Below are 14,129 nucleotides of genomic sequence, written 5' to 3'. Positions count from 1 at the left end.
TGCATAGTGTGCTTGAAATGGACGTGCCTGATACTGTGTGCTTTTTGTTATAATTGATAATATTTTGGGAAGACTGTGGCCTGCAAACTCACCGAGCTAACATCATATCGTATGTCCAAACTGAATGCTCTTTAAGTAAATCTGATTTCTAACCCAACTGCAGCCCAGAAAGGACCAGACGGGGTCATCATTCCCAATAACTACTGTGACTTCTGCCTCGGAGGCTCCAATATGAACAAAAAAAGTGGTCGGCCTGAGGAACTTGTATCCTGCTCAGACTGTGGGCGCTCTGGTAGGTGACTCCTTCTTGCAACTTTCTTGTACAAAGGCATTTGTGTGGCATTTGGTTTTTGCTCCTTCTGAAGATTTTGAAGAAAGGCAGTGCATTTGGGAGGGGATAGAAGACAAGGTCTTACCTCGTGTCTGTGTTTGTGGGAAAGAATGACTGGGAAATTTTCTGTCATAAAACCCATTGTTGGATTCCCATTTTTAAGCTAATGGGGCCATATGAAATAATAAAGTTTTAATGTATTTATTGGCTTCTGTGAACATTGATACATGTACAAGTTGTTCTTCAAATGGAAGGAGAAAATCCTGTGACAATGTTAAAGAATGGGCTCTGTCTTCAAATGCTGCAATTACAACTATAAATTACTTACAAGATTTATGAAAGTTGCATGACAAGCATTTCCATTGATTACACATTTCATGCATTTCTTCATCCAAAAAAGAAAGAGGGAGGAAATTACAGGGTAAGGATGGGGGTAGCTGTCAAGAATTATCCTCTTACAAGATGACTATCATTAATTTTGTTTAAAGAGGTTTTTATTTCTCCATTTTCTTCCCTTCTCTCTTTTTAAATGTAGGCAATTGTGTCTTTCCCATTCTGAGTTGTCTTTATTTCTGGACTGTTGTTTTCTTTCTTTTCTTTCTCTCTTTCTTTCTTTCTTTCTCTCTCTCTCTTTCTTTCTTTCTTTCTATTTCTTTTTTTCATTCTTTCTCTTTTTTTGGGAAATTTTATCCCAGCTGAGAAGTTATTTATAGCTCGCATGGGAGGTGGTGGTGGTGGTAAAGGGAATGGGAGACCTTTAACAACTGCATATTCCAGCTTTGGTCCAAGTTTCCAGTTGTGATGTTTCTGGACAGTGGTGATACTAGTGGTGATAAGACCATCAAATGGAAATCTGAAAACCAGAGAGACCTTGAAATTCAGTATTCCTGCTGCTTCTGTACTGTAGTCACTGAAAAATGTCTGTTGTGTGGTGGCTGAAATGTGATGTGGAGTGTTCTTGTGCCAAGGGAATGGCCTTTTTGTGCTCCTGCTGAAATTCATTGTAAGCCTCTTACCACATTCAGTGGGAGCAGGACTAGACTCTCACTGACAAATTGCCTTCTGCAGTTGATGTGACCTTTGAAGACGTTCTGAAGTGATACTGACTTGTTACCAGAGGACCAATGGTTTTCTCCAGGGGAGTCCTTATGAATGCTGTGCAGTCAGGGACATGGACCTTTTAGTGTGTATATGTTGGCTTCTTAATAACTGAAGGAGAAAGCTCATGTGGTCTGAGGTGCCATCTTGGAAGATTGTTGCCCTTTCCCTTGATTGTTGTAGCTCCAAATAACTCATTTCAGCGTGGTCCTGATACGGCACAGTGAGATGGATCCATATTTTTTGCTATTTAAACATTGCTATGGTGATTATATCAGAATGTAACACAAATACATTAATTCCCTTGATTCCTTAGTGTGATAGAACAAATACATCCGCATGTAACCTGAATTGTGCAAAATCAGTTCCATTAAATGCTATCCTTTTACAAATTCTGACCCACCTGGGTCATTCATAGAGGTCTGCAACGCTGTGACTGATGTGTGATGAAAGTGATTAAGGTACAACCACACACTAATCTGTAAACTTAAACAATGAAAACTCTTTGATGGCTGCCATCTTTCTCTTTCTTAATAATGGAGAGCATTTTCATTATACTGAAAGAGAGGTCATGGAAATTATATTGTTTCTTCCCTTCACAAAGTCAGTAAAATGACATCTCTACAAGGTGGTTCACCTGCCAATTATTTCATTATATCCATTTTCTTTTCGTGAACAGGATTTAATTCTTCATTTCTCAAGTAATGCAGTGTACTTGTTATATGGCTGATTCTTGTAGCTGGAGCGGGGACCAAACGGTTGCTTAATACCATGCTACTGTTTCTGAATAATAAAATAGCCGTTCCCAAAAATCTCACACTTTCATTTTGCTGGGGCACAAGAGACATCTTTTTCTCTGCCTTACCTGAAGAGGGAATTTGGAGGCTATACTATTAATCACATAACATGTTTGATTGAGGAAGAAAATAAACCTCAGTCTTGCAGTCTTGTTTCCGTTGTTGTTGTTGCTATTGATGTCCTGTGTGGAGAATTTCCTGTTCCATATTGAAAGTTGGATTGACTCACACACACTTGAACTTTTCAGTGTTCCCCAAGACAGAACACTTCTCAGCTGTTAAACTGTATATATTTGTTTTGTTTTGTTTTTTATTTTTGAAGGAGATGCCATGGAATTGGAATAAAAGCACTTGTTTAGGTTACTTCCACTTAGTCTTCAAAATGTACTTCATTTTGACTACAGAGGAGACTCTTTAGGATCAGCTGAAGGACAGGGATAAAAAATAGTCCTGAGGTTGATGAGCTACCCAGCAGGTTACATTTCTACAGCAGTGAATTTGTGACAGTTGATGCCAGTCTGAAGGACAGTCATTGTGCTTAGAGCTAATGGTGTCTAATTACTTATAAGGTCTAAAAATCTTTTAAAATTGATCTAAGTAATCACAAGAAAATACTTTAATGTATTTCGAAGAGAGGAAAATATACAATTAACCCTTTCGCTGCCATAGCCATGGGCACCTGTGTTGTTTGTAGATTATTTTTTTTCTTTGAAAGAGAAACTGATCCTTTTTTATATTTCTTGCTGCAGTTCAACTGAGCTATGTTGTTGAGGTGCGCGGGCACATACAAGCACACACCTATGAGCTCGATAGTCTGAATTGTTTGATAATAATGATGATTAAAAAAAAATTATGATGATGATGCCTATTGCTTAACCCATGTGCTGATATATTCATCATACATGTCAGCTCATTTGGGAAGAGAAGGCAGGAGGGACGAAGCAGCGCCAGCACGCACTACGGAGGACTTGTTCGGTTCCACGTCAGAAAGCGACACCTCGACCTTTCATGGCTTTGACGAGGACGATGCAGAAGAGCCTCTCTCGGGCCGAGGAGGTGGCTGTGGTGGCAGCTCTCCCTCTGCAGACAAAAAGGGCGGCTGCTAAAATAACTAAAAAGACACACAAACTCTGAGTGATTTGCTGTCCTTTTTACTACTAGGATTATTATTACCTTTTTCTTTTTTTAATTTTAGGTCCTTGGGTTTTTGGGGGTTTTTTGTTGTTATTTTTGTTGTTTTTCCTGTGGGGTGTACACTGAAAGCACAAGCGTTTAAAGCTTTTGACAACTACTTTGAAGAGACAGAAGGTTTTGATTTTCCTGTTATTTTTTTCATTTTAATTTGTTTTCCTCCCACCTCCCCCCCTTCTCTTTCTCTCTGGAAACATAAAAGGTGGATTTAATATTTTTTTTAATAGTGAGCAGAGTTGATTTTCTTGTCTTTTAATATATATATCGGCAAACCACGAAAAATACAGATGGGTTGGAGAGCAGAAAGCAAACGCAAATAGGTTTTTTTAATTATTATTATTTATATATTCTATATATTATTAGAAAAACTACTTTTTAAATAAAAATACAAAAAAACAAAAAGCAATGGATGTCTACTTGATAATAGAACTGTTTCTAGAAAACCACTGTGGGCGGACTCTATTGGAGGACAAGGAAACCCTTGATGTGATGGCTTCTGCGTTTTGAGATTTTGCACTTACTGTAGCATGTGGAGTTTGGCTCTTCTTGTACACCTGCTACGCTTGTCCTTATCAGCCTGAAAATACAAGCAGCACCATTGAAGACCATGACCTTGGGGAACACGTTTCCATCCCTCCTTTGGACACCTTTACACTCAATAGATCTCTTCTTCCCTGCACCCCTTCATGTCTTCCTCACTCCGTTCTACTTTTTTTTTCTTTTCCTTCACCTTTCACTTCATGGACAGCAATTTCCAAGCGTAGGGATGGAATATGAATGGCAAGTTGTAGACATCAAAGAGAAAACAGACGGAGGAGCAGAACCATGGAAGAAATTATATGGAAAAATACCTCACCTGTACTTTTCTTTCTATTTTTAAATTTTAATTCACAGCATTTTTTCCTGTGTCGCCCAGTTTTTTCTCTCTGTAGTGTCTTGTGAGACACTTTGTTTGCTTTTCAATAGCTTCTCTATAAACCAAAGCAATAGTCATTAAAGTTCCAAGGGCAATGGAGAAGAGAGTGACTCCCTTCCCAGCGACTTTCCCAGAAAGGAGGAAACACGCAGCAGGATTTGAAAGGTATGTCCAAGCTGAAATGTCTTTCACTCAATTGTGAAATCTCTGTGCCCTGGATTTTCAACAGACCCTTGACTGAGCTTTGTTGTAGGAGTAAGTCCCATGGATTAAATTGTGTTATGAGTACGCGCCACATTCACACCCCTGGTGAAGCTAATGGAAGTTCTGTGAGAGCAGGATCCAGCCTCGTTGTACAGTCTGAAGTGATTCAAAAGGAGTCAGTTATATTTTGCTGTCCTAAAGCAGGCAAAAATCTCCCTGAAGCAAAAGCAAGATTAGGTTCTAAGGGTATATTTTTACTGCTGTGTATAATGCCAAACTGGCCTCTTTTAATTTAGAGACAAACCAGATATTTATCTGGGCCATGTGTAATCCTTAAACTGGAGGTCTTGGTTTTGATACCAGAGTAAAAATCTCAGTCTGACAATGAAGACCTTGGAGATATATGTATATTGTTCTAATGCATGAATGTCGTGGTTTTGACCAAATTGACCAACCAGAACGACAGATGAACGACAATGAATTAAGCCTATCCAAATGGATCCCATTTCTCCTGTTACTTTTTCTGGGGTAGCACAATGCAGTTTGTGAGAGCTCTTTAAACTCCCTCCCCATAAACCTTAAAAAAAGAGAAAGGATCCATTCTCTAATTTTTTTATTGTTCACTTTAGACATGGAATAAGCAGTGGCCCGATTCTGCTTTTAGGTGCACGGGCATCCAGAATACGTGCTAACTGATGTCTAGAAGACATTAATAATCTGCCTTCAGAATAGTGTTACAAAACATTACAAAACACCTCTGTGTGTTTATACTGTAGGACAGCGCATGTCAGAGCCACACACACCTGCCAGGATAAAGCCTTGTTTAAGCTTTCCCCATATTGATAATCCTTTTCTGTTGCTATTCTCTTCCTGCTGGTGTATCATAATCGATGAAGTGTCAAATCAATGATATTTTGACTTAACGCTGTCAATGAAAAGTGTACTTTAACTGATAAAAACATTCATTCCTTCCACAACCAGTCCTTTTTTCTCTGAAGGAAGACAAGATACATTTATAGTATTTTGCCACTCTTCTTTATTTACTAGAAGCTCAAACTTCAGATGGTTTCCAGGGGTGAGGTGCAGACATACAAGCATCTGCTTTTTCAAAATTCCTGAAAGTGTTAGGACTTAGTTTGCATATCTGTATCATTTTATCTATCTATCTTTCTGAGTGTGTATGTTTAGGTAAACATATCAGAAATGTATGTGCACAGACACATACACACATATAGGTAACGTAGACATTAAAATAAAGAGCAACAGAAATCAAAACGGAAGAGACTTCCCAACCAAGAATGCTGGGACCAGCCCTCGTGTGAGGCACTGTGGGCTCACTTGGTCCATGCTGACCTTACTGCAACCAAAGTGTAGTATCAGTAAAGTCCAGTGGATTTTGTCTAAATTTATGCTAATGTAAGTGAGAGCAGAACCTGGTCTAGAAGTAGAGTTACAAATAAATACTGCAAATCTGAAATGTTATAGACTTTAAAAAATGAAATTAAAATTGATTTATTCTCCTACTGCTGCCCTTCAATCCCACATTCCTTTAAAAAAATTTTTTTTCTTTCTTTTGCTACTCTATGATGTACCCATGTGAACAACAGGGAAAACAGAAAGGGAGCAAGTAGTACCTAGAAATGTGTCAAATCCACAGCAAGCAAACAACAGGATTTCTTGCATCCATCTTGCATCTACTTCTTGTGTCCATGTAGCAGTCACATCACACAGATCAGAAGGTTAAGAAAGGAGTTTTAATTTTACCCGGTGTTCCTCAAAGTACAATCAGAGTATGCTTTGACAGGGAAAGGCTCACAGGAGTAATGAAGACTTGAATTATCAAGGACATGAAGACAGTGCAGTTTCCATCTGTCTTCCCTGTACTGTCTGGGAGGTGCAGGCTCTACACCCCTGGAACCAGCCACCGGTGCAGGGGTGGCAGCTCAGAGCTCTCTTTACTCATCTTCTTGCATGCTCTTGTGGCCCATCCTGAGCTCCACGCTGCTGTGCTGACTCTAGTCCTCGCAGCGCCTGGGCCAGCTGGCTGAAACCTACCCAGGTATATCTTTTCTGAAGAACTCCACTCACTGCATCAACTGCAGAACAGGCATACTTTAAATAGAATTTTTTCCAAGTAGAGTCCTTACCATTGTTTTTTTGTGAACCATGCCTAACACATTCTGGGCTCTTCTGGAATACAAACAATGATCAGATGCCCATAATTCATTAAGTCTTGATTTAGTTTCACAAATGCAGTTACTATAACAATGCATACAGTCTTAATCCTTTTGCAACTTAACCACCCATCTTTGTGACAACCGGGTAGCACAGTACCCTCAGAAAGAAGCCACAACAGCTCAGAGAGTGCATAAAAATCACCAGCTGACATTTATTACAGATAGCATAGAAAAAGACCCATCGCTGTTACTTATATCATTAATGTGTATATGGACGGTCAGTGGTTCAATCTAGTCCTGAGAGAGGAAGGAAGGTAAAATAAATTGATCGTTATGGAGAGCAGAGTAGTCCTTGGATTCCTCAAGATTTCTTATTAAACTGAGGTAACCAACATGAGTTTATGCCAGCAGGCTGAGCAGTGTGGTACTAACCATAGGAAGGCATCAATCATAGGGAGGAAATGAAGATGTAGAGGTGGAAGTAAAAGAGTACTTGTTTTAGCTAGATTGTAAAGTAGTGCTAACGGTGAATATCTAATGGAGTGTTGATATGGAAATGAAATATTCTCAGGGCAGGTACTGCTGGAGTGAAGGCTGGGAACAGGGAAAGAAGGTTGGTAGCTCGTAAGTCAAAGATGAAAGCAAAGCAAAGGGGCTACTATATAAGACTCTCTCAGATGGACGAGAGGAAGACGACAATTATAATGAGGCAGAAAATATATATGAGGAGATTTCATATGTGCAACCAAAAGGAAAAAAAAAATGGAGAAGCCTGACGCTAGCATAGCCAGGTCAGAAATGAGGGAACTGCACGATGCCAATTGTATCTTCAAAGACACATAAGTCCCAAACCAAACTAGGAAGGCATAAAGAGAGTTTTCAGTGTGAATTCTGGGTTGTACCTAAAAAATACAGTCATCTTTGAAATCAGAAAGGAATGCGATGCTCTGCATTCCCCAGTGATTTCAGCAGTTCAATGAGACCTGCTGTTCTGAGCTTCATAAGAAGATCTTTGAAGGTGCAGTCCTTCAACTAATCACAAGCCTGGCTCCTTCCGTCCTCCTCCAAAGAAGTCCTTCTTATTAGAGGAAGGTTAGCACAAGGCTGTCCAAAGATTCTCCTGAAACATATGATCCCACACAAGCCATGTACCAAAATAAGACACTTTCAATGTGAAATGTGACTAAGTGGATGTTTCAGGCCCTAAATTCAGACTTTTCTGTGTTTAATCATGTGAGCTGTCTCCTCAGGCACCTTTCTACTGCTCCATACTAAAGGACCTTAGAAAAGACACATAATTTTCTGAGCCATCCTCTGCAAACTGTGATTCACAGGTGGAAGCAGGAGAAATAAGGAAGTGACGTGCTGCTTGAGTAGCTGATTAGGGCAAATAAAGGCTATGTAGAGTGTGCACTGGTCCTTAGCATGTTGCCTTTTGTGGCGCTTAATTAATTGACATTTTAGCAGGGACAGACCTCGGATCTTGCATGAAAACAGTTTAAAATTCTAAGCATGATAATATTATATATGGAGAGAACTTTAAGAAAATATGGGATTCTGGCATAACAGTTAAAAAATCAAAGGAGATCGTGAGGCATGTGGCAGAACAGGGATGGAACTGAAATCTGTTTTGCTTCACTTTGCATCTCTTCCCTCCACCCAGGCGCCCCCAGTTTTGTGGGCTGGAAATTTATTTCTTGTACATATAATGGTGCTTAGAATAACATTGTACATATGTGGCAAGGTCATAAATGATGAGCCTGGGCTGCTGAAACAAGGTCCAGAAAGAACTTTGCCACTGGCTTCAGAAGGATTAGCAGTGGGCTTTCTTAGCTATTGCTTTTATTGAATGAAACCTCCCTGTTAATACGCTTGCAGTATGGTGTAGACAAGCTCCAAGATGGCCATTTGTTTCAGCAGAATGTGTTATTAGAATCCCCTCCCCGCATTGTTTTGCCTTTGAGCTTTTACATTAGTTATTCATTTTCAGTTCTAGTTTGCCATTTTACAGACCTCAGCTTAGGCTCTTGATTGAAGACAGAGGCTCAGTTTGCTGCCTGCTGATGCATGGAGCAAATGAGAACTGCACCCAGAGAGTCGCTGAGTCCGGACTGTGCTGGGTAACCACCGCCTTCTCTCCTGCCTTGGCCTTTCTTTGGTTAATTCTTGCAAGGATATTTTGAGATTGGCCCTAAAATTATAATTCAAATGCCATCAAACCATGGAGCTTTCAAAGCCTGGTTCCTCATGCAATTTGCCTCTTCCCCATGGCAAGCAGTTTTCCTGGATCAATTCCTCAAGCAAACATTGTATGGACCCCACTGGGAGTCGTCTTATTATAAAAACTGCAAAATCTGCCCAGGGTGTTTTGTGCTGCAACATATGTAGATGTTTCCAATAAACATCCATTTCTTATTCTCTGTAATTTTTTCTTATTTATATAAAATTTGTAGCTATGAGTATATGTGAAGCATGAGGCAAATGCATGTGTTCATGCTGGCATGGGATTGTTTTGACAAACCCTCACAGTGCAGGAATGTAGCCAGGCTGAATTTTTGCTGACTGAGCCATTACAATAAACCCTACCAACCTTTGTTCTTTTTGCCAGTTATCTACCAGTTGAAAAAAACCCAACCTGTATAAATACTATAGATTACCGAAATTGGGTCAGGACTATATTCATGTCCCTGTCCGTATCTCCATAAGTGTTAAGTGGCCAATTTCAGAGAAGTCGTAGTAACATTTAGAAAAAAAACCCAGCTGTTGCGATTTCAAGTTCTGATGCCCCTGTTAAGGGGATGCTGCCAGTTTGTATCTTTGAGTTATTCTTTTGGTCACTGGCATCTCCAGTTGGACCTTCGTGTCATCCAGAACGGCTATGAGAGGTGTGGGGAAGACATGGGGGGAGGCACTTGCATTTTGTGGAAATAAAGAGATTGGTTTAATGGCTATCTAATAGTGCTCAGGAGCTTAGCGGTATGCAGCTTAGTTCATTAATGGATTCAACACAATGCAAAATGCAGTCTTTCACTTATTTCCAGAAGTTATCATATTGCTGCCACCCTATGTGTATCCTTCAGACTTCTAAAAATGGCTTGTGCAGCGCTGCATACACTTGTGGCTCTGTACAAATAATTAGTAATATAGCAATGTAATCGGAGCAGGGTTTCATAAGCAAAGGTCTTAACCTCTAGTGAAGAGACAGCTATGTAAGCTGAATGATGAAGATTATTTAATGATGTTCACAGTAAGAAAGATTGACAGCGTTCGGTGCCTTTCTTTTGGATATGCTCCTTCATATCCCTATTTGTTTGCTTTGTATTTACTCATGGCTCCCATGGTCAGTTGAAACCGAGACTGTCGAGCTATATTTTCAAAGAATTAGAATGCAAACAGTGTCGGAAGGTTGGTCTGTGCTGCTTCTGTTTTTTTTCTGAACGCTTGCTTTTGTTGTCTGAGTTTGTTTAGTTTTACTTTGTGTTGCCTTTCCCTCTGCAGTCAGCCCTGCCCTCATGGACTCCAGCATCCTTCAAGCAAGACATTTCAGAAGGCGGCCAAGAGAAGCCAGGATGCTTTGATACTTCTCCTCTCCTTGCCCTGACCCTTCCATACCCGTGTTTCATCTGGCACAGGAGCCTGGACTGTGGGAAGTCGGCTGCCAACTGTTGAGAGAAGTTCTGGGGATGCCCTAAGCTGGTGCAATACAAAGAAGTTTTTTAAAGTCTTGATTTCACTTTCTTTTAAGCGTGTGTATAAACCCAGGTCAAACTGGAATTGATCTACAGTAGAACTGACTGAAAAACAAACAAACTGAAAAAAGACTTAACTATTTTATTTATTTCGATATTTAAGAGAGAAAAGAAGTGCTGAAGTTGCACAGTATTTTTGTTTGAAATACATTTTACTTCAAATTTTAAATGCAATTTTGTGAAGACATGAAATTTTAAAAAAGCACTTAATGTAAAATAAAGACTGAATATTTACTTTAAGGAAAAAACTTTTTTTAAATAATGAAAATAAAGATCAACTCTGCTCTCTCTCTTACTTTAAAGAAGCCATTCATACATGTGCTGGGTATCTTTGTTTTTTGCAAATTGGATGTGGTAAGTGAAGATTGTTCTGGTTTACTTTCTCCTTAATAATATTATCCTGTTAGATGCTTAGAACTTACTTTGCTGTACTGTGTTAGCCACAAATCTGAACAAAACCTGTTGAAATAGCAAAGACCAGGCTCAGTGATTGGATTTTTTTGTTACCAGATTCTGTGTCTGATTCAAAGGACTCTCTTCTCCCAGTAGGATTGATGTGTCTTTTCTGCAGAGTGAAAGGTTTGCTCTTGAGCAACTCTGTGAAATACTTCTGCTTCTGAAAGAGGGGTTTAAAAAGGGAAAACAACTCTGTTAATTTTAGTATTTTTTTTTGCTTTGGTAATTCCACAGGTGATTGTGAGTTGGTTGTAAGGGAATTACATAAATGTTCAAGTGCTCTTGGCACCAAGCTTCCTGTTGGAGTCATGGATGATGCCATGTGTAGGAACCTTGTGTACTTCAGCCCTTTCTTAAGTGGTAGTGGACTTCGAAAAGCGTGCAGGTGCACCCGCAGATCAGCAGTAAGCATCAGGGGTTACTCAGCAGGAGAAGAATGATGCGAATTTCCGCAGCTACAATCCTAAATTGCCCTGTGAGGCAGCAGTGAGGGATGCTCACATCCCGAATTCTAAGTTGCTAGTCATCTTCTCAGTGAATAAGGTGTTCTGCTCCGTACAAGCAATGGAGGATTTTGTCAGCTGCCAGATCTGCTCATGGTGGATAGCACAGGACTCTTTGCTATCATGTGGGATGCACTGTGGTAAGGATGCAGGATAGCCTTGTGTCCTGGGAGAAGGGTATTGGACTTGGCTCTGAGATTAGTTTCTCCTCTGTTGCAGGGGTGCCAGATGTACCTATTCGTTCAGACCCAGGGCATAGATAGAAAAAGTGGTTTTGTAACTGTGGCTCATGTTGGCTTTTGGAGTGAAAAGTGCTATGTCTACAAAAAACACATCCTGACTAGGTGAAGCTGCCAGAGAGCCCGATCCTGCATCATGTTTCTTGCACACCTAAAGCTCACCTCATTGCGAATTTTCCATGTGTCAGTAGCAGCAGATTTTGTGCTCTTCTCGCTTCCCCTTCTCCTTCTCCTTCCCAGATTATCCCATAGGGCCAATAATAACTGTGTAAGATGTCTGCTAGACCTAAGTCCTGTTCCCACTAAGTTAAATGACAAAATTTATGTCCTAGTTGGGCTCATGAGCAGGATAGTTTTGTTTTGTTCATTTTGTTGGTTTCTAAACTTGCAATGGTGAACTGCCTCTAGGGAAAAAAAGAAATCAAATTTTATTTCATCAAAATATAACAAGACGCACAACTGTAATGAAGATTTGCAAACTGTAGGGTCTGTGTTCAGTTTGTGTAATATTCCTTCCAAATAAAAGTTCTGCTTCCAACGTCCCTACTGTATATTCCTCTGTAAATATTACTTTATCAAACCAATTCCACAAGGTCTTTTTTAGTGCAAATAATCTTCTTTTAAAAAGACATTGTTGAATAACATACTACTTGTACATATACTTTTCTAAGCTCTCCATTGTTTATAATACTCTCTTTGAAGCTTAAAATAAAACTTCCTCCTCTATTGATTTTGTTTCCCTTTTCCATTTTGTAAATTATTACTTTAGTCCCTGGATTTTGTTTTGTGTTTCTTAATGAAGCATGACATTAACCAAAAATTGTCTCCCTTTTTCTCTTTTACTTTCTCTTCTCCATTCATTGGACTACAGAAACTGGTCTTGTTGCTTGCTATAGTGAATGTAGGCAGGAAATAAAATACTGCTTTTGTGTAGGACTCTTAAAATGAGTGTTTCCTATCATTTGGTGATAATAGAGGATCTTCCTACATGTGTTTGTATTTTAATAACCTTCTCCGTGAGAATAATAGAGTTGCATTAAGTTAATTTAGATTCAAAGGTGGAGTCTAAATTGTACGAGAGCTTTTCGTACAGCTTTTAGTGGCACTGCCTGAAGGAGCGGTGCCCCTGCCTGTGCCATTTCTAACCCAGTCACTGGAGCGACTGGGATCCCTGGGTCCTTTGGCTGTACCTCACAGTGCAGCCATGAACCCTCCCTTTCCCTTTACACACCCTGGATTAGTAGTGTGGCTGTATACGATAGAAAGAGGAAATACTGTTTCAGATTTAATGCCATCTTTTTAGGAAACTCTGTGAGCCCGGTTTGGGGTGTCCAGGGCCCACTCCCCGCTCAGGGAGAGGCCTCGCGGGCACTTGTTGCCGTGGCAACCGGGGTCAGCTGACCCAGTTGTTTACCCCGTGGAGGGGTCAGGTGACTCAAACTGACCAATGGGGTGTCGCATCCCGTCGGCCATGTTCTGGATAAACGGTGAGGGAGCGAAGGGGCCCCGTTGGCTCCTCTTCATCGGTGGCTTTTTCGGTGGCGTTCTCTCCTTGGTGACTGACGGCCAGGTAGGACCCTGTCGCTTTGTCTTCCTTTGATCGTGATTTGTGCGTTCCTGAAGGTAGATCTGAATCCAGTTCCCGTTTGTGTTCCCACTGTGTTCCCAGTCTGGAACTTTCCCAGTGCCTCTCAGTGACACCTCCCTGGGAGTTTGATGTGGTTTTGTTCATATATCTGATCTTTGATCTTTAAGGTCCCCTCCAACATGAACTGCGACTGTATGATCATTCTGTGATTTATATATATTGTATTGATTTCATTATTTCCTTTTTATTTTATTATAAATATTATGATAGTTCAGTGTTTTCTAAACTCATAAGTCGCTTTTTTCTCTTCTTGCTCTCCTTGGAGTGAGAGGTGGGGGAGACCATCTGTCATTGGCCAGCAGGGCCCAAACCACGACAGCCCTCTTCCCTAATAGGCCTGTTGTTTTTGTGAAGCTTTGTTGCCTTCTACCTTGCCATCAGTTTCTCTGCTACCAGCAAAGGCTATAGATGGCCCTTTTTACTTTGGCAGCTGCTTGCAAAAATAGGAGCTGAGGTGTAGTTTTCAAGAGATCTTCTGATGTAGGTACAGATCCTTTAGAGTAGTGAACTGCCTCCCTAGCAGATTAAATGGCAAAAAAGCCCTTAAGAACACATCAGAAATTAATCCAGTCAGGCAATACAGGGATGGTACAGATGTACCTGCCTAATTTTTAATAGTGTTGTGTGTGTCTTTGCAGCTGAGTATTAACTATTCTTGTTCTTTTCTAGCCTTTCCCTTCAAAGTTGGGTTTTTCAAATGGGTCATTTTAATTTCCACTGGTGTTTTGTTTCTTCACTCTTTCTTCAGGTCAGTATGACTTGAAAACTTCACTGCTTGCTTTCAGACCGTATCTTTACCTGTGCAAGGCCTTTAGTGATT

General features: G+C 40.3%; 1 protein-coding gene across 11 annotated transcripts in view; it reads left to right on the top strand.

Moving 5' to 3' along the window:
* Positions 1–14,129, top strand: part of DPF3 (D4, zinc and double PHD fingers, family 3) — a 182,797-nt gene that overhangs the window by 136,252 nt on the left and 32,416 nt on the right. For 5 of the 11 annotated variants that reach the window (XR_001412012.1, XM_014941820.1, XM_014941821.1 and 2 more), the window contains one exon: positions 164–292. Coding sequence is in view for 7 of the 11 variants with exons in the window: in XM_014941820.1 (XP_014797306.1) it covers positions 164–292 (129 nt within the window). In the remaining 4 variants the exon portion in view is untranslated. Of the gene's footprint in view, positions 1–163; positions 293–1,146; positions 3,110–3,135; positions 4,499–10,212; positions 12,392–14,129 lie in introns of those variants that run through there. The other 6 variants (XR_001412015.1, XR_001412014.1, XR_001412013.1 and 3 more) reach the window with 4 other exon arrangements.

Source organism: Calidris pugnax, unplaced genomic scaffold (assembly GCF_001431845.1).
Source record: "Calidris pugnax isolate Ruff unplaced genomic scaffold, ASM143184v1 scaffold56, whole genome shotgun sequence".
NCBI lineage: Eukaryota > Metazoa > Chordata > Aves > Charadriiformes > Scolopacidae > Calidris > Calidris pugnax.
Note: the sequence above shows the minus strand (reverse complement) of the source record. Positions and strands in the feature narration are given on the sequence as shown.